This window comes from Vombatus ursinus, unplaced genomic scaffold (assembly GCF_900497805.2).
Source record: "Vombatus ursinus unplaced genomic scaffold, bare-nosed wombat genome assembly UNPS02014781.1, whole genome shotgun sequence".
Classification (NCBI taxonomy): Eukaryota; Metazoa; Chordata; class Mammalia; order Diprotodontia; family Vombatidae; genus Vombatus; species Vombatus ursinus.
The window spans coordinates 42362684-42388224 of record NW_020954559.1 but is presented as its reverse complement, the minus strand read 5'-3'; the positions used below and the strand labels follow the sequence as shown (position 1 = coordinate 42388224).

Here is a 25541-nt window from a genome sequence, read left to right as displayed (position 1 = left end):
AAGAATAGGAATTCCTCAGCTCATGAACAACTGTTCAGGAAAAGACATAAATCAACCAAACAAAAAACTCATTTATGCCAATACATGGGCTCTACTTGCCATGTTCAAGTATTCCACTGTTGGAGACTGTCTGGAAATTCCACAGAGAATTAATAGTTCACAGTTAACAAATTAGTGGGAACTTTTTAAACTGATGCAGCACCCCTGCCTGTACTCAGCTAATGAAGTGGGGGGGAGTAAAGGTGGTACATGGGGACAACAAGGTGGTGCAGTGGAGAGAGCACTGGGCCTGGAATGAGGAAAACCTAAGCCTCAGATATTTACAAACTGCATGAGCTTAGGCAAGTCACTTAACCTCTGTTTGCCTCAATTTCCTCAACTGTAAAAGGCAGCTAATAATAGCACCCACCTCCCAAAGCAGTTGTAAACATCAAATTGGTCTCTGTCATCAACACTGAGTTGGATATGGGTGAATCTGTGGTCTGATGTCCTTCTTTCCTCAACAACCAAGTAATATCTCACTATGGTCATATTTCCCATAAGACTCAACATTTGGAAGGAAAAAAAGAATAAAGCGAACTAGGCATAAGGAAGAAAACAATACATTTAAGCATGTGACAAATATGTATGAGGAGTAGTTGATCCATAGGTAAGGGCCAGGTATAGATAGCTTTGAATACCAGCCTAAGAAATTTGGACTTTATTCTTAAACAATGGAGAGCCACTGACAGTTTTTGAGCAGCGGGATAATGTGTATGAAATGACATTTGACAATGGGTACAGAGTGAATGGAGGAGAAGAAAAGCTAGAGACTGAATGAGGAATTAAAAAGTCATCTCAACAGATCAAGTAGGAATTAGAGTCTGGCCTGGTAGATGGCAGCAGGAACAGATGATTAGAGATTTTGTGAATCTGACAACTGACTGGATAGAGCAAGGGAGACAGAAGGGTCAAGAATGACAAAGGCTTTGCAAGATAAATTATTTTTGGTTGCCTTTCAGAATATTGTAGTCCAATGATCTCCTCTCATTTATATTAGAAGCTTTCAGGACTTACTGGTATAATCCTAACTGGTTCTTTGATAACTGAAATCATTCATTCTGGATGCTTGCAATATTTGTTCTTTGATAAGGAAGCACTAGATCTTGGCTGTGAGATCCTTGATCCTTTTCCTTTCGGGATTGTTTCAAAGAACAATAATTCATGTGTATTTTGTATTTTTACTTTTTCTTCTGGTTGCAATAGATCTGGGCAGTTTTTATATAAGATTTCTTGAAATATAGGACTATCTAAGCTTTTTTTTAATTATGGTTTTTCAAGGTGTCTAATGATTCTTAACTTACCTCTCTTTGACTTGTTTTCTAGGATATAATTTTGAAAGCAAGCACCTTACATTTTCTTCTTTTTTTTCAATCTTTTGATTCAGTTCTATTCCTTGTTGTACCATGGAGAAATTGATTTCTTTTTGAGCTGTTCTAATTTTCAGGGAGTCTTTCCTTTTTTCTTTTTACTTTTCATTAATTTATTTTGATTTATTAACAATCACTTCCATAAGCTTTTGAGTTTTAAATTTTTCTCCCCCTCCCTCCCTAAGATGGTGCACAATCTGATATAAGCTATACATATACATTCTTATTAAATATATTTTCACATTAGTGATGTTGTCAGTAAGAATTAGAACCAATAGAACCAGAAAGAGGAAACAAAACACAACAGAAGAAAAAAATAGCAAATAATATGCTTGGATCTGCATTCAAACTCCATAGTTCTTTCTTTGGATGTGGATAGCATTTTCCATCATGAGGCCTTTGGAGATGTCTTAGATCCTTGTATTGCTGAGAAGGGCTAAGTCTATCAAAGTTAGTCACTGCACAACATGGCTGTTACCATATACAGAGTTCTCCTCGTTCTGCTCCCTTCACTCAGCATCAGACCATACAAGCCTTTCCAGGATTTTTCAAAGTCTGTCTGCTCATCATTTCTTATAGCACAATAGTATTCCATTACATTCCAGGGAGTCTACTACTTGAGTAAGATTTGTCACTTTCCACTAATGCATTGTTGTTGGATTTATGAACTGATCCAACCATTCTGGAGAACAATTTGGAATTATGTCCAAAGGACAACCAAATGGTGCATAACCTTGAATGAGTGTTGTCTCAGACAAACTGAGACCTGGGAAAGACTTTAGCTTAAAAAAGGCCAAGATCTCCCACTGCACCAGTCATCCTGATCTATGTCTTGCCACTGTACCCAGATGGCTGTAGAGGAGAAAGTGAGGCTGATGACTTTGGACAGCCCTGCCTCACTTAAACCCAATTCACTTACAAGTCAAGACATCACCCTCCTAATGTCATTGGTCCTCTTCGAGAACAAAGGACAAACAACAACAACAACCACTAGGTCTGTATCCCAAAAAGATCATAAAAAAGGGGAAATGACCTACATATACAAAAATATTTATAGTAGCTTTTTTCATGGTGGCAAAATATTAGAAATTGAGGAGATGTCCATCAATTGGGGAATGATGAAACAAGTTATGGTATACGAATGTAATGGAATACCATTGGGCAATAAGAAATAACGAGCAGGCAGATTTCAGAAAAACCTGGAAAGACTTCTACAAATTGATGTAAAGTGAAATGAGCAAAACCAGGAAAACATTGTACACAGCAACAATTATATCAGCAACATTGTATGATGATCAACTATGAATGACTTAGCTCTTCTCGGCAACACAATGATCCAAGACAAGTACAAAGGACTCATGATGGAAAATGTTATCCACATCCACATAAAGAACTGATGAACTCTGAATGCAACTTGAAGCATACTTTTTTTTAACTGACTTTATTTTTTTCATGATGTTTTTCTTTTGATCTGTTTCTTCTTTCACAACTGTGACTAATATGGAAATATGTTTTACATAATTGTACATATATAACCTACATCATATTGCCTACCATTTTAGGAAGTGTGGGAGGAAGAGAGAAAAATTTGGAACTCAAAATCTTGTAAAAATGAATGCTAAAAATTGTCTTGACATAGAATTGGGGAAAAATAAAATACTATTTAAAAAAAGATTTGTCACTTTCTTTCTAAGCTATTTATTCTTCTTTCATTTTTTCCTCCAGAGACTTTATTTCATTTTTTAAATCTTGTTTCATTTCTTCTAAGTATTCATTTAATTCTTACAGAAAAATCATTTTTTCTCTAAGTCTCTACTTACAATTGTTAGGAAGTTACCCTCTCCTTCTAGGTTGGACTTTTTTGGATCTGTTATAATTCTTTGTATTTATTTGTATATTCTTGTGCCTACTCATGTCTCCAGACATAGTTCCTTAATTGAGAGTTTATTCCAGTGCCAGACCTGCCATGCTTTTAGTAGACAGTCCTTGGTCTCAACCTAAGTCATCTGGGTTCTTGCACTGACCTATAGATTCTCCTGGATCTTTGAGGCTGAGACCAATAGATGTTCAAATTCCTATATTGTGTCTCAAAATTGATACCTCAGAGCCCCTGAGCCTGGGATGTTCCAGGCTTGAGCACTACCATGATTCCATACGTAGCACACTGGTCATTACCACTCACAGTCACTTCCAACTTGTACACTGTAGGTTTCCAACCACTGTGGAGCTTTTTTCAAGGATACCTGCTACTCTCACTGCTTCTGAATGTAGAACATGGCAGGTTACACATGTCTCTGGATGTTCTCTAGTGTGCTGAGAGGCTACTGGTTTATTTGTCTAAGTAAAGTACAAGTGACAGCTTTTTTAGTGAGCCCCCTTTCCTGCTGCCTATAAGTTCTGGTTGACTTTTTGCATAGTTCTGGGGTAGAAGAATTCACTATAGTTATTCATTGGATTTCTAGATCATTATGCAATCTAACACTATTTTTAGTTGTTGCTTCTTTTTTTTGGCTTCTGTCAGACAGCTGTCTTGACTGGAGGTGTTGAGTTGCTGAATTCTATCCTACTGTCTAGTCCTAGTCTCTCTCTCTGACTTCACCAACTATCTATCAGTATTATGGACTGGATATTCCAAATACATCCTGTTCAAAACAGAATTCATTATCTTTTCCTAAAAATCCAACCCTCTTCCAAATATCCTCATTACTATCAAGAACACTTCCATCTTTCTGTCATCTCAGGTTTACAGCCTTGGTATCATCCTTGACCCCTCACTATCATTTACCCTACATATCCATTCAGTTGCCAAACCTTGTAATTTCTACCTCCACAACATCTCTCGAACAACTAAATCTCAGTTCAGTCCCCCATCATCTCTCACTGGGACTACTGCAATAATAATTTCATAATACTCAAGTCTCTTCCTGACCCAAACCAATCACAAAACCATCAAGTGACTTTTCCTTAAAACATAAGTCTATCCAACTATGGAGCTCTCCCCCATCTCAATAAATTCTAATAGTTCTCTCTTATCTCCAGGACTATATATCTCTCTTTGATATTTTTTGTCTTCACCACTGCCTATAAACACAAACAGATTCATTTCTTCCATGCTTCACTTATAGGATAGCAATTCCTGAATCTTAATGCTTTCTTTGGTTTTTTTTTCCTACCCAGGAACAACATGGCTGCAAGAGATTGTAGATATGATACAGAATGATGGAGACATTGAAAAAACAAGACGAGCTCCAACTGACATACGAATGCCTTTCCTTGAAAGGATAAACCCACCCTATGTTGGTAAGTTGAATATGAACAGTTTAAGAACACAATCTACAAATTACCCATAAATCCAATGACCACCCTTATACCACTCTAATCACAAACTAATATTCCCACAACTTAGACCTTATGATCTCAGAATTATACCACTTCCAAGATCTGAAACTTTAAATTCTATTATCCATCCACACCTTTTCATCCCTTCACTCTCAACCTCTTGCCTTCAATAAGACCTATGGTCCATGACCCATCTCTGTTGTCTCTGTCTTCCCCAGTCTGGCTTCACTTGCCTCCACACCTAGCCTTAGCCTCATGTTTTTCCTCTTATATAATTCTTTGGACACTACCCTAGAATCATAGATCATAGGACTTCAAGCTCAAAGCGACCTTAGGCCAACCACCAGGACCTAGTCCAACCCTCCGGTTTTACAAATGAGGCCCAAATGGATAAAATACCAAAGGGCACATAGATAACAAGTACCAAAGCCAAATCTGAAAGCAGATCATCTGACTCCAAATGTTGTCCTGAACACTACACCACATCCCTGAAATTCCTGTGTTCTCAACCCCTAAAAACTCTTCCCTCAATCACTCTCTCTCTGATTTCTTTGTTCTTGCTCCAGGTCTTCTGGAGAAATTCACAAAATTTACTTATTTCAAATATTTAATACATAAACTCAATAAGGCCCTTTCTGCAGTTCTATGGTCTCCTCTAAACTATGTTTATGGACTCCTTATTTCATTTGCATCAGCAATTCTAACAAATCTTTTCTCCTCTTCTCTCACCATCACCCCCAACCACACTATCAGCTCCACTATTTACATTAAATAACCTAGCATTCCACTGAGAACACTGAGCATAGAGTGCTGGGCCTGGAGTCAAGAAGACTCATCTTTCTGAGTTCAAATCTGGCCTCAGACATTTACTAGTTGTGTGACACTAGGCAAGTCACTTCACCATGTTTCCCTCAGTTTCTTCATCTGTACAATGTACTGGAGAAGGAAATGGCAAACCACTCCAGTATCTTTGCCAGGAAAACTCCAAATAGGGTCACAAAGAGTCAAACATGAGTGAATAAAAACAATAAAGTTTAGGAGATAACGTGTTCTCCTCGCTCTCCTACTTCTACAACACTATTTTTTCTGCCTCTTTCACTGGCTTCTCATTCCCCTTAACACATATGCTCTCCCAAGGGTCTATCTTGGACTTGCCTTCCTACTTTCCTTTCTCTCCCTTGGCAATGCCATTCCTTCCCCCATATTATTATATCTTTTGAAAATAAAGAAGTCTAAAGAGTAGGATTGACTTTCTGTTTGTTTTTTTGCCTAAAACAACAAACAACTTTCTTTGGGGTTTCTGTAAGTAATATACTTCATTTAGCAAGGTTAGTAAAATCCTAATTCTGTACCAATAGCTCTTCTGATTTCCAAATAGTTTAAAATATCCAAAAGGAGAGGAATAGGGAAAGGGAATAAGCATTTATATAGCACTTACTATGTGCCAGGCACTGTGCTAAGGGCTTTACAAATATTATCTCATTTGATCCTCACAACAACTACAATGTAGATGCTGTTATTAAGCCCATTTTACAGTTGAGGAAACTGAGACAGGGGTTAAAGAACTTGCCCAGGGCCACACAGTAAGTATCTGAGGCAGAATTTGATATCAGGACTTCCTAACTCCAGGCCCAGCACTCTAGTTACTACACTGAATACAGGAATGGATATTATATTGTCTGCCCATATCTTATTCTTGTTCAGTCATTCTCAGTTATGTCCAACCCTCTATGACCCCGTTTGGGGTTTTCTTGGCAAAGACACTGGAGCATTTTGCCATTTCCTTCTCCAGCTCATTTTACAGATAAGGAAACTGAGGCAAACAAAGTGAAGTGACTTGCCCAGGGTCACATAACTAGTAAGTGGCTGAGGCCAGGTTTGAACTCAGGAAGATGAGTCTTCCTGACTTTATTCCAAGCACTCTATCCACTGTGCCACCTAGCTGCCCCAGGCCTATATCGACCACTCTTCAAATTTCTCATCTCAAATGAGGTGTTTGGACTGGATGATCTCTAAGGTTCCTTTCAGCCCTAAAATTTAATGTTTTATAAGATATACACATGGATATAAACTGCAAACATAATTTATGCTTTTCTTCTTGAACTCTTACAAGGAAAATGGCATGCCCTGTGTATAAAGAGAGTGGCCCAAAAGGTCAGAAACTAGCTTTGAGTTACTCAATTGCCTTCCAAGCTATTGACAGAAGGAAAATGGAACTGAATAGTAAAGCAATGAAGTAATGAAAATAAACTATCTTGCAGGACTGGATAAGGCTAATGAAATGCCTTCACCAAGAGTCCTGAAAACCCATCTTCCTGTGCAACTACTGCCTCCATCCTTTTGGAAAGAAAACTGTAAGGTAAGTGTCAACATGATAGGAAGAAGGAAATGGAGGCCAGGAAAACATGGCAGATGGGACTATATGTTACCCATGCAGAAAACTTGATCAAGTTACATGTCAACTGTGCCACACCTACCAAGAGTAGCTGGAGTTGAGGCCAGAGGGTTCCTGTACCCAGGAAAGTAGGGCAATATGATTCTGCTATCTGCAGAGACATTCAATGCAGAGCTATAACCAGAGTGGGGAGAAGTAGAACATTGCCCCACACATGGCTGAATTTAGAGACAGTACAAAATTGGTATTCCAGGCTTGAAGTGAGTTGCTAATAGCCCCAACTGAAAGGTAGATGTGGGAGAGGTACAGAGATGTTCAGAGTCAGTTCAAACATGTTCATGGCCCCTCTCCCTAATGCCAATAGAAGAGGTGCAGGATAGAAGGCAGCATCCTATATGGAGGCTCCGGTGTCATAAACTCTCAACCCTCCATCTAATAATTCTCTCCCTCCTACCGTTGCACACACACACACACACACACACACACACACACACACACACACATACAGATAACCTCCAGCTCCCAATGCCCTTTCTCCTTTTCAAAGGATCTCACATTTTCTCTCCCTAGCCTGGGACTAAGCCTGTTCTACCATCAGATCCAAGAGGATGAGATAAGTGCACTAGTCACTCTCGATAGCCGAAGCAAACTGCTGGAAAAAATGAGATGGAATAGGATGACATGTGAATGTTGAGGGGTTCACCTCAACAAGGAGAAAGATCACATTTTCATGTTCGGCAAATGAAAGAGGAGATAGTGGAAAAAAGACAACCAAGAAATATGAGATAAGAAAGAAGGGATAAGGGGGAGCTCTCAGCTAACAGCCTTAATTTTTCAGTGAAATACAAAGCAAGGCTCTCAGTTGAGAAAGGAGGGCAAGAAGGAGGTATGGTAGATTTGAAAACATTTGAAAAAAAAAACATTACATAGTGAATAGGACAGTGATTTGATTAGGGAGAGCCTTGCTAAAGTGAGGATCCAGTTGAGATTATGGAAATTAAAGTAGACTCAGAACAATTTCGTGATTTTCTCTAGCTTCATATAGCAGTTCATGGAGGAGTGAAGCCAGTGGATGGCAAGAGTAATCCAAGACTGAAGCCTAGCAGGACAAGATGAGCAATAGGATCAAAGGCAAGGAACTTGATAGAAGAAATCAGTGTAGAGTTGAACTGGCTGACCAAAGGGTCAAGATGGGCAATTGAGGAGAGTATAGTCAGTACAGAAGTGTTGACCTGGGAAAAGATCTAAAGGGTAGAAGACTCAGAGGTCCTAGTAAGGTTAAATAATAAAGTTAGGAGCTGCCTAGGAGGAGAGGTGAAATGATAACACATTATGATAAGGGAATTTCAAAGTTCATGAACATGGAAGTGGAGCACATATGGGTAATGGCAAGATCAAGGATATGAGCATCTTTCTGTGGAACTGAGCTGGGGTGAAGGAGCAGCAGTAGGAGAAATAAGTTAAGGAACTGGGAAGCAAGGGTGTTTGAGGGAGTGATCACAACATGTTGAAGTCCCTTAGTATGAGTACAGGAGCTGGAGAGGAAAGAAAGTATATGAGCCAGGCACTGAACTCATTGAAAAAGAAAGAAAAGCATCATGAAGACCTGTAGATTACTACCAGAATTTTTTTACTGGATAGTAATGTCCTTTTCTTCTGGTCCGTTTGTTAACTTAGGAGAAGTCTACTGCTCCTGCATCCGCCCTTAAAAGTTGTCGTTTTTTCTTGATTCCAAGATGTTGTACACAGAGAAGCTTCAGCTTATCCCAGCCAGTCAGTCAACATGCATTTATTAAGTGTTTACTATGTGCCAGGCACTGTGTTAAGTGCTAAGGAAGCAAAAGAAAGGCAAAAACACAATCTCTGCCTCAAGAAGCTCAAATTTAAGTTAGGGAAGGTAGCATGCAAATAACTTTGTACATAAGAAACTATATACAGGGCAAATGGAAAGTAATGTCAGAGGGAAGGTGCTGTAGGGATATAGTAAGGACAAGGAAAAGCATCCTTTATAAGTTGGAATTTGATATGAATTTTGAAGGAAGACAAGAAATCTAGGAGTTACAGGTGAAGAGGAAGAGCATTCTACACATGGAGACAACCTGTGCAAAGAGACTATCCAGAGATAGAGCTGTATGTGAGAAGCAGCAAATAGGCCAGTGTAACTGAATCATAGACGGTGGCGAGGGTAAAGAAGAACAAGAAGACTGGAAAAATAAGAAGGCACCAGGTTGCCACCGTGGGTTTCTATAGACAAGGGTTCCACTTTCCCCCACATAAGCCAAAGCTTGCCATCACCCTGGAGTACGCCCACCCCAGGCTAAGCTAGATAGAATGTGACATACATGTGGTTCAACTTAAACCAATTATGTAATACTAAATTAATTACTAGTATTACCTAGACGGCATGAATAAATATGATGCAACTTCTGGTGTCCTAGACAGAGCGGCTTTATTTTTTTTTTCACAAAATAAAACATTAAGACAAATTCTGATCTAAAATAGAGTTACAAGCTTTTCTGGGAGACAGAAAACTATTCATTCTTGTCATTGTGATCACACCCATAATCAAATTGGCATTAACCATATTCAGGTAGAAATAACAAAGGATATCTCAGCTACACAACAGAAATTAGAAGAAAGCAAACATACACTGACAAAAGATGTTAGTTTTAGCTTAAAACTTTTTCAAACACTTATGCTATGCCTACATAGAATTTTGGACTTTGTATATGTGAAGGGCATAGTACTTAGGCAAATTTATTGTTGTCTATTTCAGAGAAACTTGAGTTAATTATGGATAAATGTAAAGCAAAAGCATGTGTTAATGAACCTGATTTGAAAGTAAACAAAAAGAATATTCAGTTACAGTTACATGATAGGACTAGGAATAGAGATTGGACCAGTAAATATAGAGAATTTGCTCTTCCAATGCAAATCAGCACCTTCTCTGCAGCTAGCAATCTTAGAAAATTATCTTCATCACTGAAAATTTAAGTGACCTTCTTAGGGTCACATAGCCAGTAAGTATCACAGGCAGGACTTGAACTCAAGTGTTCCTGATTTCAAGGACAGCTCTACACAGCTGTGTACTGGAGTCAGTCCATACCCTCTCATAAGAAAAGACTGCTAAATTTTCAGTGTGAGCATTTAAACCTCGAAAATCAGCAAAGGCTACAATCAGGGTTTTATTGATTGCTTTGAACATTTTCTAGGCTAAGAAAATGATGGAGGAAATGTTAATAACATTGATTAAACTCAAAAGTATGTCAAGTGTACTTATTTCTTTTCTGGAAAGTGAGCTGTTAAACATTTACCAGGACAATCCTAGATGTCCACCACATTCTCTCTCTGCCTACATGGTAGGCATGCTAAATGCAATACTTTGTGTTTATCTTTCTCTTGCATTTTATTTTACTCCTTTTACCTACTCCAGATAATCTATGTGGCCAGAAATATCAAGGATAACATAGTGTCCTTCTTCCATTTCCAAAGGATGAATAAAGGACTTCCAGATCCAGGAAGCTGGGAAGAGTATTTTGAAACATTCTTGGAAGGCAAGGGTGAGTGAGGTACAGGAAAATCAGCTTCTCCAGCACCTAAAGGAATATAGTATTTCTGTTGTAAAAAAAAAAAATGAGGTGAACATACATGGGCCCTGAAGCTTACTGCAGGACTGGTAACATTGGAAGTACCAAGGGATTGGGATTTCAAGGCTGTTTATATGCAGGATACAATTTGGGAACCCCCTTCATTTTCTCTACGAGAAAGTGTTTCAACCAGAGACATCATTTAGCATAAACAAATGTGACAATGGCAATAGGCAGCATTTAATTTTAAATCAGTTACTTTATAATCTATATTAATTTTTAATATGCAACCATGCTTTCAAAACTACATCCAAGTCATAACTTTCTTGCATATGTTTTAATAAACTCTCCCACAGCAATGATCATTGCGGAATTACAGTTTTGGAGGTATGGGAGGTCTATGACTTGCCAATGATTTGAGTTATTTTAACTCTTTTAGTTGTATAATTTTAACCCTTTTAAGATAATCTACCATTTTGACAATACATTTAGTAAATATGACCTGTTATATATCACAGTTGTACAGTGGATAGGATGCCAGCCCTGAAGTCAGGAGGACCTGAGCTCCAATCCAGCCTCAGACATTTACTAGCTATGTGACATGCTAGGCAAATCACTTAACCTCTCTGTGCCTCAACTGTAAAATGAGCTGGAGAAGGAAAAAGTAAATCATTCCAGTATCCTTACCAGAAAAAACAAACAAACAAATGGGGTCACTAAGAGTCAGACATGACTAATCAACAAAACAACAGTAAAAACTTATCACAAATTTTGTCTGCAATGTAAGATTAAATTTGCAGCTTCATGTCACAAGTCAAAATGATAAGCCACATAAGAATTTATTTTTTTTTCTTTTTTAGATTCAAAATTCATAATTCAACACCTTTCTCCTTGCTTTCATAGTGAGTCCACTGACTTGTTGCCACTTCACATTTAGCTGAACTTAATCTTTATTTCATTAAGAAAGATATCAATAAGTTTGCTAGAGTAGTATGTTCAACATCCATAAGGCATAGAGTGTTGTTGCTGCTGTTGTTTGCCCTTCGTTCTCAAAGAGGACCAATAACACCATGAGGGCGATGTCTTGACTTGTACATGAATTGGATTCAAGTGAGGCAGAGCTGCAAAGTCATCAGCCTCACTCTCTCCTCAAGTCACTGGACTTCGATGACTCTGGAGGAAAGTATAGAAATAATCCTCAGACCTAAAGTAACTTTTTGCTATGATAATTAACATATCTTAACATTATAGAAATTTGTTTTTCATGAGATACATTGGGTATAGAAAACATCTCTATACTGTACTTAATGTTAGTTTTAATTTTCAAATTTTCTTTCTCCTTGTGCCAACAGTGAAACTAATTCAATTACTCTGACTACAGAAAGCTTGGATGAGTGACCAAGGTGAACATATGAGAGGAAGACAACCTTAGGGATTAGTAGATTTGTATTGTGGCTTCCTAATTGAGTCAAAAGATTATAATCCATTCTCAGTTTCTATGCATAGTGTTCAATTCCAAAATAGTTCTGTGGCACAGTTGGTTATGTACTGGACCTGGAGTCAAGAAAACCACAGTTCAAATCCAACTTCAGAAACTGAGCTAGTTGTGATCCTGGGCAAGTCACTTAACCTGTCTGCCTCAGTTTCTTCATCTGTAAAAGGGGATTTATAATACCACCCACCTCCCAGGGTTGTCGTGAGGATACGATCAGATTTGTAAAATGTTTTGCAAACCTTAAAGTCTTATACAAATGCTACTAGCTATTATTATTATTATTATAAATTTAAAACCTTCCACCATGTTCTATCTCTCTGATTTCTCATCTAGTTCTAGAACAATTCAGGGCCTCTGAAATGGGATTCCTAATCATTCAAAAGATTAGCCAAGGGGCAGCTAGGTGGCGCAGTGGATAGAGCACCGACCCTGAAGTCAGGAGGCCCCAAGTTCAAATCCGACCTCAGACCAAACACTTGACACTTACTAGCTGTGGGACCCTGGGCAAGTCACTTAACCCCAGTTGCCTAGAAAAAAATTAGCCTAATAATCCTCACTGGAAAAACCACGAGGATAGAGAATGTCTATTGTCCAGTACATTAAATGCACTTAGACAAGCAACCCACATAGCTCATCCATCGGCATATAATTATAATGATAATAATAATAGCTAGCATTTATGTAGTGGTTTAAGGTTTGATATGTGCTTTATAAATACATGTGCATACATAAATGCACGCAGAGAGTTTTATGCAGTTTTTTTTTAATTGATCTCAATCTTCTCTCTGAAACTAAAGAACATCTTTTTAACATCCCATTCTTCTGGCAAAGTTGTATACAACTGCAATTGCAAGTCATAGATTACCACAATCTCTAGTAATTTAAAGTTTAAAACCATTCAAAGGGAGAAAAAAAGAGGCACATAATAGGTGTGAGAAAGCTGCAACAGTTATAGATAAGTAATTGTGTAGGAATTGTTATGTAAACATTATCACCAGAGAAATGTTTGACCAGGAAAAAGCAAAGATGTGGCAAGAGGAATGTTAATTAATGGCTAACTAATGAACAGGCCACATACTCCACTGATATCTAGGCAATATCAAGAGACACAAAAAAAGATCCCCTTTACTCAGTATATTGAGTAGATACCCCAGTATCATATTTATGAGACAGATAAAAGAGACCCACAGTATGGAGAGGGATGAAGGGCTAAGTGCCATGTGCATTATTAAAGGGATTATTCACATCAATGGGAACACAGAATTATTGAGGTATTAAAGAAAATAAACCTCCCAGGGTTTTCCCAAGCCACATCCATGCCTTTAGAGCTGTCCTGACTTCCTTGAGGAGGGTCAGAAAGCTGGTGACCAAGCAGCACCAATTCAACCTCCCAATAAGCGTGTACTTTATTGGACACACGTTAAAAATATCAGTCACATATGACCAACTTATGCATAGGTGAAATACATAACCACTGACATATTGTGATTTAAGAGATGTGGCCAAAGTCTCCACATTCAAAAATATCACACCCCCTGGGATGCCACAGGGCTTATCAATCATGATAGTCAATCAACAAGCATTTCTTAAGTGTTTACCACATGTCAGGCACTCTGATAAGTGCTAGGGACACAAAGAAAGGTAAAAACTCAATTTCTGACCTCAAGTTGCTCACACTTTAATGGGAGAGACAACAAGATATATAAAGGGTAGGGAAGAAAGGCACTAACAGTGGACTCAATAGTTTCCACACACACACACATTGAAATGCAAATACTCCTGGAACAGGTAACGCGTTAATCTGTCACTAATGTCTTAAAGGGAATGGTACTATGATATTGCTCTCTAATGTGACAGAATAAAAAATAACCCTCCAAGATACAAAACAGACATGTTGATAGAAGGAAATGTGGAGAGATGTTGAATGTACCAAGTTCTGAGTACCAACATGAGAAAAATGAGGTGTTCTGCAAGAAGAGATAAGATCAAAATCAAACATCTCTTGCTTTATAGCTTTAGTTGGACTCAGCCCTGCTCTCACATAGGTATTCCAAATGTCAAGTTTAGTCAGTTGGCATTAGGCAGGCAAGATTTAACCACCACAGTTGCCAAGAGGTAAGAGGTTAACTGGACAATAAACACCAGAAACAGAGTTTGGGATGCAAGATGTCAGAATAAAAAGAAGTGAAAAGCAAAAAGACGGTCAGAATCAAGACCAATGTTGACACCAGAAAGTCTGAAGAAATGGGGTCTGCAGAATCAGGGGCCAAGGCCCAGGTCAGTTCCTGTATGAGTCAGGAACAGACCATGTAGTGCAAGTGTGCTTCTGCCAAACACTCTCTTTGCCTCTTGTCCCAGCGAGTAAGTAGCAGGGGACATACCGTCCTTTACTATTTGTGACCAAGATAACCATGTTCCTCTCTTTCAGGTTTATGGGGATCCTGGTATGATCACGTAAAAGGATGGTGGGAAGCAAAAGACATTTACCCCATTCTCTACCTCTTCTACGAAGACATTAAGAAAGTACATAATAATTTGGATTGTGACTATATATCTATTTTACCTACCATTTCAATTTTATGAAAGTAATGAAGAAGGCTAAGATGTAACATGTCATAATGAATAGAGTGCTGGTCTTGGAGTCAGGAAAACCTGAATTCAAATCCTGCCTCTGATTTACTAACTGTGTGACTGAGGGCAAGTCAAGTAACCTTTCTAAACCTTAGCAAACTCTTTGGGTTGCACACTCCCTTTACATTCTTAAAAATTATTGAGGACCCCCAAAGAGCTTTCTTTATGTGAGTGGTATCTATCAATATTTACCATATTAGAAATTATAATTGGTACATTTTAAAATATTTAATTTCTTTAAAAATAACAAAAATCATTACATATTATACATTATTTTACTTTTAAAAACTATATTTTCCAAACCAAAACCTAATAGTGAAAAGAATAGATTTTTGAAGTTTTTCATATCTAAGTAATATCTGGCTAATATTAAACAGCTAGATTCTCATATCTTCTTCTACATTTAATCTGCTGTGATAAGTCATTTTGGTTTATACCTATGAAGAAAATTTTGCCTCACACAGGGAAAAGGGAAAGAATTTTTCATAGGCAAATAATATCTTAGTATTAATATGAAAAGGCAGCTAGATGACGCAGTTGACAGAGTGCTGGGCTTAAAGTCATCTTCTTGAGTTCAAATCTGACCTTAGATGCTTACTGGCTATGTGACCCTGGGCAAGTCACTTAACCTTGTTTGCCTCAGTTTCCTTTTCTGTAAAATGAGCTGGAGAAGGAAATGGCAAATCATTCCAGTAACTTTGCCAAGAAAATTCCAAATGGGGTCGTGAAGAGTCGGACACAACCAAAACAACTGAACAATAACAAATTATTATGAAAATAATTTTGACCTCACAAACCCCTGAAAGGGTCTCAAGAACCTCTACAAACTACACTTTGAGAACCAATGATCTAATCTAATCTCCTCATTTTACATACAAGGAAACTAATGCCCAGAGTTAAAATAACTTATCTAAAGTCAAATTTGTATAAATTAGACATAAACCCAAAGTGGCCTACATTGCCTTGAATCTGTACCTACTACAAAATTTTAATTGTGCACAAGTCAATTAGCACCTACAAAAGGTTTATCCAAATAAGGAATCTAACAAATAAAATACTAGAAACCAAGTGTTCTAAAAATCCAGATTTCTAGCATCTTTCAAGAGCATTTCAAGAGTTATTAATAATTCACAATAAAGTATTCTCCAGTAATCACTTTGCTATGCATTTCATCATATATCTGCTGGGGAGAGAAAAGTTACTTGGCTCTTTCCCAGGGACGCTCAATTCAATCCATTTAAAACAAGGCATTTTCGTTTCTTCTGTATTTATGTTTATTATCATCTCTGTCCCTTTCATGTTTAAATAAGTACTAATGTCTTGATTCTCCAAACTCTTTTCTAAGGCCTTTCATTCTAACATTTGAATGATGTAGTAATTGTCTATATCCTAAATTTCTTCACTGGCTACTGTTCTCCATTATTCTTCACATGATTTTCTTCTTTTCTCTTTTCCTCCCTCCCTTCTTGTCTCTGCCCTACAGCTGCCTTTATTTCCAGATACACTTCATTACCCTCCTTTTGGAATATGATGGTAGTTTGTGCTCCCCTCTATTGGTCAAGTATATGTGCTCTATGCCCAGCTTAGAATGAGTGTAGGACCTCAAAACTATATCATCTCTGATAGAATTTTTGGCAATGATTTCAGGCTTCCCACTCACCTAACCCACAATAAGTGTCTAACTCCGTCCCCAAGAACATATGAACCCTACGGAAAATCCCCATAGAGGTTCACATCCTTAGACTCAGTCAATAGGAGTTACCTAACTTAACCCCTGGGGCATAACCTAAAGGTTTCACAATACCAGAAATAAGGAAGATCTCCAAACACTTTAGGGGAAATGTTCTTGAGGTCACTGACTACTACAACAAACTGCTCTCAGAAAATTCAGAGAAGGCGTCGGGTCTGAAATACAGCTCATAAGCTAGTAGAGATAACCAGCTATGAATGGGGACCAAGTGTTGTTTTTATAGCCTGTGTCTGTCTATGCTATGGCATTAATGATAGTAATGGTAAATGATAGTAAATGATATTAACTAAAGCTAATCCAAAGCTGGGAAGCAGATCAGGAGCCAACCCAAAGGCACCACTAGCAAGGATGCCTTGAAATTCATTCAAGTCACTACCTCAGATGGAAAATCTCCTCTATGCTTCCTACTGAAGCAATTGCCAATCAAAAGAATGACTAGCCCAGGAACTAAAGGAGGGAGTAGGTTAGCTACCTTAGGGTAATGGTAAATAGAATGGAGTAAGAGATTGATAAATAATAATAATAATAATAACTAGCATTTCAATTGTGCTTTAATGTTTGCAAAGCACTTTACAAATATTATCATGACTGATCCTCATAATAGGGAAGTGCTGCAATGATCCCCATTTTATGGATGAGGCAACTGAGGCAGACAGAGGTTAAATGGCTTATCCAGTGTTGCACAGCTACTCCTGTTTCTCAGGCCAGATTTAAACTTAGATGGTGCAGAGGACAGAACACCAGGTCTGGAATTGGGAAGACTTAAATTCAAGTCTGGCCTCAGACATGTACTAGCCGTTTAACTCTGGGCAAGTCACTTAACCTGTGCTTGTCTCAGTTTCCTTATCTGTAAGGTAAGAACAGTAATAGAACCTACCTCCAAGGGTGGTTGTGAGAATTAAATGAGATAATAATTGTAAAGCACCTAGCATAGTGCTTAGTATATCATAAGTGCTATATAAATGTTCACTATTATCACTGTTGCTGTTATTGTTATTATTATTATTATTCCAGGTGCAGTATTCTATCCACCATATCACCTATTTGGCACCTCTGAAAAGGCAAAAGAAAAATCTCTACTGTGATATCTTAAGGGTTGCTTCCTTCCCTCCACACAGAAAAAAAAAAGACTATCTGTCACATATATGCCTCTTAAACTGTATGACAGCAATATTAACCCCTTCCCTTATCACTAATATGCTGCATGAAATAGGATTAAAGTTTAAACAAAATTTCAAAGTTTACAAATTAAGCACTAACCAAGAATCAGAATCTTGTTTCTGATGGAAGTGGTATTGCCCAAGACCTTTTGAATAGAACTTTCTGTTAGAAATCTCAGATAACCTCAAAACTGACTTAGGTCTTCAGAACAACATGTAAGTAGAACCAAGAGGTTTGTAAAGAGATGCATCACAATTCCCATGGTTAGTGCTCTGCTGTGATGCCAGCTATGACATTTGATCTTAATGCAGAATGAAGAAGTTTTTATTTCTCCTTCCATTCTCTCTGCAGCATCCCAGGCGGGAAATTGAGAAAGTGATGGAATTCCTGGGGAAGAACCTGGATGAAAAAGTTTTAGATAAAATTGTCTATTATACTTCATTTAATGTAATGAAGAACAATCCTATGTCAAACTATACATTAAGTTCCCTGATGAATCAGTCTGTATCCCCATTCATGAGGAAAGGTAATGTATATGTTCTTTTACTAAGAAAATTAAGTTTCTTCATTATTGTCAATGCTTTAAATTGGTATAGGGAAGGGAATAAGCATTAATAAAAATAATAATTTGTTTAGTTGAGTAGTTGTATCCAACTCTTTGTGACCCCATTTGGTGTTTTCTTAGCAAAGATACTGGAGTGGTTTGCTATTTTCCTTCTCCAGATCATTTTACAGTTGAGGAAACTGAGGCAACCAGGGTTAAGTGACTTGCCTACAGTCACACAGCTAATAAGTGTCTGAGACTGGATTTGAACACACATCCTCCTGAGTTCAGGTCTGACATTCTGTCCACTACATCACCTAGCTGCCATAATAATAATAATAACAATAATAATAACAATACCTAATGTTTATATAGCATTTACCAAATGCCAGGCACTATGCTAAGTGTTTTACAATTATCATCTCACTTGATCTTCACAACCTTCAGAAGTATGTGCTATTATTATTTCCATTTTACAGATGAAGAAACTAAGGTAAACAGAGGTTAAGTGACTTGCCCAGGGTCCCACAGCTAGGAAGTATCTAAGGACAGATTTGAACCCAGGTCTTCCTGAATCCAGAACCAGAGCTCTATCCACTGTGCAACCTATAGTCACTACTATGTGCCAGGATCTGTACTAAGCACTGGATTGGTGATTTCACTGGTACAGAAAACTCTGAGGTGAGGGAATGTTCACAATCAATGCAGCTGAGCACTTTCTCAGCAACTTAGAGTGTCAGAGAGTCATCCAGAGTACTGAAGTAACTGCCCAGGATCACATAGCCAATATGTTTCCCAACAAGTCTTCTTGGCTTGAGGGCAACTCGCCATCCACCATCCCATTAGGGTACTCAATATTTTAAATACTAATATTAATTCATAAAGCACTTTTCTATCATTCAAACTCGAGATGGCACAGTGTATAAAATATGGTTTTCTTAAATGAAACATTGCTTTACTCTAGAATTACTTATCACTTATGGACACTGAAAAAGAGATAGACACTTAACATTGCATCCATGAATAATGTCTAATGGGATAAATGAGGATCTTAAACTTAGGATAGATATAGAAGGAAGGAAGGAAGAATGGAAGGAAGAAAGGAAAATTCTTTGAGCATTAAAACATTCCTTCTTAAGAAATCGTGTTCAGTACATGGTGATAAAATTATATAAAGATGAATAGAGTTTAGCCACTAGGGGTGCTACTACCCAATTAACCAACACTTGAGTTGTTCATTCGTTTCAGTCATGTCCAACTCTTCATGAACCCACTTGGGGTTTTCTTGGTAAAGATACTGGAGCAATTTGTCATTTCCTTTTACAGCTCATTTTACAGGTGAGGAACTAAGGTAAACAGAGTCAAGTGACTTGCCCAGGGTCACACAGCTAGCAAGTATTTCAGGCCAGATTTAAACTCATCATGATAAGTCTTTCTGACTTCAGGCCCAGTGTTCTATACACTGCACCACCTGGCTAAGTTCTGGCTAGCTCATGCTCATTCTAGCAGTTGTATGCTTTAGCCAACACCAGTAAGGGGTGCTTAGGAAGAATGCCAAGCTCTCTGTTTTACAGAGAACTGTCTCTATCCCTCACCTCTGTCTCTTTTGTGGGTCATAGATGCTCACTGCATTAATCTGGGAAGGAGGAGCTAGTATGAATTTATCCAATTAAATTCTTGACTCAAGCCCCCATTCACAGGGAAAACTGTACTCTCATCCCTAGCCTGTTGAATCTCAGTAAACATTTATCACATGAATGTGTCATATTAGAATCAACCACATGTCATGTGTGAAATTTAACAGAAGGCTAAACTGAGGCAATTCTCTAAGAAAGCTATCATTTATGAATGGGAGAATATAACCCAATAATAAAAGATGGGTTCACCTTAATAAAGGATGGCACTACCTCTGACCAGAAGACCCAGAATTGAAGATGTAACTCATTTTTATAAGCATAGAACAAAGATCAGAACAGAAATCATATTATTGGCCAGCATCACCGGGTTGAGGGCACATTATTGGTTACATTAAAGAAAATTGGTATAACCCATATGTGGAATGGAGACCACTTCTCTATCTCTAAGGAATGCTTTTGTGAATTGTATGGGTCCCAGTTGCTTCCTGAATACTGATACTGATAGGGACCCAGGTAATACAGACTCATTGGCACCTGAGGAATAGATAAGATCACCTTAATTGCTAAAGAGAAGAGGTCAATTAGTCCAGCTTCTCAAGAATAAACGTACAAACCTCGTAGGAAATGCTGAAATAATGTTTAATGAGAGTATTGCAAATAGAGTTTTTCTTTAATGATTATGGGCAAGCTTAAGCCTTTGGTATCTATCTTCAAAGAGAAAGGTGATTGAACTTTTGCACACACAAGCTTCTTCACTCAGTGAAAGAGAACAGGCTTCAGGTTTGTTACACAAAATATGGTTACAAAATGAACTCATTTATGGAGTAAAATCAAATATAAAATACAAGATCAGGAAGTAATTCTCTCTCATAAACGGATGGCTTAATTACATACCATATTCAGGACCAAAGGAAATAGACTTGAAATACATTGAAACAACTATTCCATAGGCTATTCACCCCTAAGTTTTCCAAGATGCAGGTTACCATGCTATAAGCATGCCCCAAACCCAGAAGTTACCTGACTCACATCATTCAGGTACCTAGACTTAGGAACTCTCACTCAAGTATCCTCAATGTTTAATTTAGAAAATGGCCTAAGTGCCCCCATTAGCTTTCTCATGGACTGGCAAAGGGTCACAATCAAGTCAGAAGGGGAACCTGAGAAACAGAGGCCCCTCAGCTCATTTCTGGCTCACCCAAAAAGGCAGTGGCCAGCAACCTAGAATCAAATGATTACTCCTCTAGCCACATTTCTCTCTTGCCATGTTCTACTCCCACCTTGTTTCCAGCCTCTCCTGCCTCACCACTGACCCCATGAACCAGCTCCTCTCCAAAAGTATAGATAAGCTTCATCATTAAAGCCTTGTCACAGGAAAAAGGCTGCAGAGCAAAGGCTATTTTGCCTCTTCTCTTTGACCCCTCTTTTCTCAAAATTCATGCACTGGTATTTTGTGTTATTTCCCACATTTTCCCGTCATGGCTTTCCAGGCTTTCCAGATATCCTACTCCCAAGCCCTTCAACTCTAAGAGGCAGCATTGAACAGAGGAAAGAACATTCATTGCCTCTGTTTTCTCATCTGCAAAATAAAAGATTTGAACTAAATGACCTTTGAGGTCCTTTCTGGTGCTGGAACCTTGAACAGCCTACATTATTTGGGTAAGGTCCAACTTCAAAAGTTTTGTAATGCCAACCCAAGACAGGGTTCATGGCTAATTTCCTTCTCCTCTCCAATGAGGCAATATGATAAGAGAGTTATAAGAGCAAAAAGTAAAGGGTTAAGTGGATAGTAGTTTATCCTTAATTAGCCTACTAGTTAACAGGGTATATAATTAATAACAACCTCTAGTTAAGATTCCTACTAGGGGGGCAGCTAGGTGGTGCAGTGGATAGAGCACCGGCCCTGAAGTCAGGGGGACCTGAGTTCAAATCCGGCCTCAGACCAACACTTGACACTTACTAGCTGTGTGACCCTGGGCAAGTCACTTAACCCCAATTGCCTAAATAATAAAAAAATTAAAATTAAAAAAAGATTCCTACCAGGTAGAATAATTAATATCTCTTCCTTCTCATTACAACATTGATCTCTGGACTCTCAATAATAGTGTTTTGAATATCTAGAGATCCTTTCCTTTCCTCTAAAGAGCATAAAGAGCTATAGACAGATGAGCCTAATTTTGCTTAAAACACTTTGTAAGTATAAGCAGTTAGAAACGGAAAGTACAAGTCCTTTAACCATTTTCCTTAAAATATTTAGTTACTCATTAATGAATTTGCTATTCCCAAATCAAATAAAGTCTTTTAGTCTTTCTATACCACTCAAGACTACATTTCTCATGCATTATTCATTACCATACATATCATTCATGTTGACTTAAAAGTGAAACAACCCTGTTATATACACATCCACAGAATTATTTTCTGCATGAATTTTTATAGGAAATTTAGTACAAATACATTTAAGAAAAAAGTTGATACCCCACAAATAAGATCCTGAACTTTTAAATGAGCCAAATTTTAAAACAGAGGCAGGTAGGAGGCATAGTGGATAGAACAACAGGCCTGGAATAAGGAAGATATGAGTTCAAATCCAGCCTCAGATGCTTACCAGCTGTGTGACCCTAGGCAAGTCACTTAACCTATCTGCCTCAGTTTCCTTAACTGTAAAATGGAGGTGAGAATAATAACACCTGCCTCCCAGGATTGTTGTGAAGATCAAATTAGTTAATTTTTGTAAAATGCTTAGCACAGTGACTGGCACATAGTAGGTGCTTAATAAATGCTTGTTTCCTTCCCTCTCCAAAATAAAAATCAGCATACTTTGAATCTTGGAGGTTTTTTAATGACTTGAGTTTTAGCATATATTTGGTATGTTACTATTAATGAAAACTATTTAATGGTTAATAGTGATATCTTACATTTTTATATTGACATGCTATTAATGAAAATAAAGAGAAATGTAGCACCACCCTGTATGGGTGAGGCCAATGAAAGTGAGCTAGTTTGTATGAGCCCAAAGATATTTTAAACCCATGTACAATTTTGTTAGCTTACTATATAAGATTGTTTTCAAGCATTCAAACATCCAGCAAGCATTTATTAAGTAGCTACTGTGTGATTAATATTACACTCTGTGCTAGGGATCCTATACCATGCGAGATGCTAAGGATCCAGTGACTAAAACAAAAGTGTCCCTGCCCTTAGGGAACTTTCACTCTAGCATGGAAATGCATATGTAAGTAAATGAAAAAGATATACTAAATAAATATAAGGCAATTTGTTGGGGGGAGTTTACCAGCTGAGGCAGTCAAGGACAGCTTCATATAGAAAGTGACATGAGCTGGGAAAAAACATACTCTGGGAAAAAGCTGAAATGATTGTAAAATAAGGTTTGCTCTTTCCAAGTTTTGGTGCTGTAAATTTACACATGCGGGATAGATTTTTTTTTTTAAATAAAAAGCATCCTTAATGATTAACATGGTAACAACATAATCTTAGAGAGTCACGACTAGGAGTCCAGGCCAACTCTCTAGCCTCAGTGTCTTCCATAAAATAAGACTGATAATACCTACTCCTCCCTTTCTCATTGAGACGACATGCTAGAGTGGAAAGGGTTCTGATTGGAATAAAGGACCTGGGTTTAAATCCTGCCTCTGTCACTGAATTACATGTGTGACTGTGGACAAGTCACCTAAATGACCTCTGCTGGTGGGACTAGATGGCTTCTAAGGTCCCTCTCAGCTCTAAATCTGTATTCGTATCATCATAGCCATGAAAACTCAACATGCTATTGAGAAGAAAGGAAATAATAATTATCCACTTTTATACAGCACTTTAACATTTTCAAAGCATTTTACACATATCGTTTCATTTCAATCTCACAAAAACCCATGAGGCAGTCACAAACAGGCTTATTATCCTTATTTTACAAAAAAGGAAACTGAGGCTCAGAGAGATTAAATAACCTGTTGATCATTACATGCCTAGTGCCAGATAGGATTTGAACCTTTGTCTTCCTAATGTCAAAGTAGCACTCTACACAACACTATAGCATGTGCACTTAGCGTCATCTGTCTTTATTTTTTGTTTTTGTGCTAGGCAATGAGCTTAAATAACTTGCCCAGGGTCACACAGCTAATAAGTGTCAAGTGTCTGAGGTCGAATTTGAACTCAGGTCCTCCTGACTCCCGGGCCAATACTCTATCCACTGCACCACCTAGCTGCCCCATCTTCTGTTTTTGTTAAATATGCTTACTAATACTTTCATTGCTCTATTTTAGGTGTGATTGGAGACTGGAAAAATTATTTCACTGTAGCCCAGAATGAGAGATGTAATGAAGACTATAGGGAAAAGATGGATGATACTACACTCTCTTTCTCCATGGAATACTAAGAAGGAAAATTTGGAACTGAGACAAAATGATGAAGAATTTTGTACTCACCCAAAGCTTTAAAGTTGAATAGATTGCTGCTAACTATACAATATTCTCATAACAATGCCTTAAAATAAGGAAAAATTTTAGGCTCACTTTTCTAAGCCCTTTTTAGATTAGTCTCCATTGGCTCCAATTACCCCAGGAACTATCCTATTTTTTCATGTTCCTCTCCATAGATCTTTAACATAGGTGCATTTCCATAATGCTACTCATAATAAAATTGAATTTAGTATGTTTCTGACACTTTTATTGAGATTATATATATTCATTTATAGTTATCTTGCTCTCCTCTTTGATTATGTCACAATAATTTACAGGCCACCAAATCCATATATAACCATAGTGTACCTATAGACTCTCAAAATAAGGCCCAAAATGAAAAATATATAAAAAGTTTAGAAAGCATGATGGCTTTTGTGCCAAGTCACTCTACAATCTGAAGGGAGGATTCAGAGATCCTTGGTTCCCCATGTAGCAAAAAAAAAATTTTACATAGACAAATTCACCCCAATCCTCAAGGATACTGATTTCACGTAACTTTCTACTATAGTTAATTTAGGGAATAAAACTTAGAATCACAGACTTTCAGAGTTGAAAGGGACTTTGGCAGTCATATGGTCTCAAAATTAATATATACCCCAAAATGAATTTGTTTCTACAATACAATCCTCCTGACACAGGGTTATTCAGTCTTAAAGGTAGGATAAAACCCAGTGTCTTGTGGTAGCTCATTGACTTAACATCAATTATTAGGAAGTTTTTTCCTGATATCGAGTCTAAATTTGCCTCCACTTCTGCAGCCTATTGTTCCTAGTTCTGCCTTCTGTGGCCAAAAACAATCTATATGATAACCTTTCAACAACTTTGGGGGGGAAGGGGAAGGAATCATATCACCCTGAGTTTTCTCCTCTCCCCCAAGGTAAGATATCACCATCTATTTCAATGGATCTTCATATAACATGGACTTGAGGGTATTAACCATTATGGTAGATTCTTTTGAATATTCTCCAGCTTATCAAGGATATCTCTAAAATGTCATGCTCAGGCAGACTTCAGAAAAACCTAGAAAAACTTATATGAACTGATGCTGAGTGAAATGAGCAGAACCAGGAGAACATTGTACACACTAACAGCCACATTACTTGACCCTTCTCAGC

The 25541-nt window shown here is 37.8% G+C and overlaps 1 protein-coding gene across 1 annotated transcript in view; it reads left to right on the top strand.

Moving 5' to 3' along the window:
- The window catches only part of LOC114046093 (sulfotransferase 1C4-like), a 45165-nt gene extending 20824 nt beyond the window's left edge, over positions 1-24341 (top strand). The window contains exons 2-7 of the mRNA XM_027866335.1: positions 4587-4709; positions 7010-7107; positions 10577-10703; positions 14654-14748; positions 18119-18293; positions 24229-24341. Coding sequence (XP_027722136.1) covers positions 4587-4709; positions 7010-7107; positions 10577-10703; positions 14654-14748; positions 18119-18293; positions 24229-24341 — 731 coding nt within the window. The remainder of the gene's footprint in view (positions 1-4586; positions 4710-7009; positions 7108-10576; positions 10704-14653; positions 14749-18118; positions 18294-24228) is intronic.
- The last annotated feature ends 1200 nt before the right edge of the window (positions 24342-25541 follow it).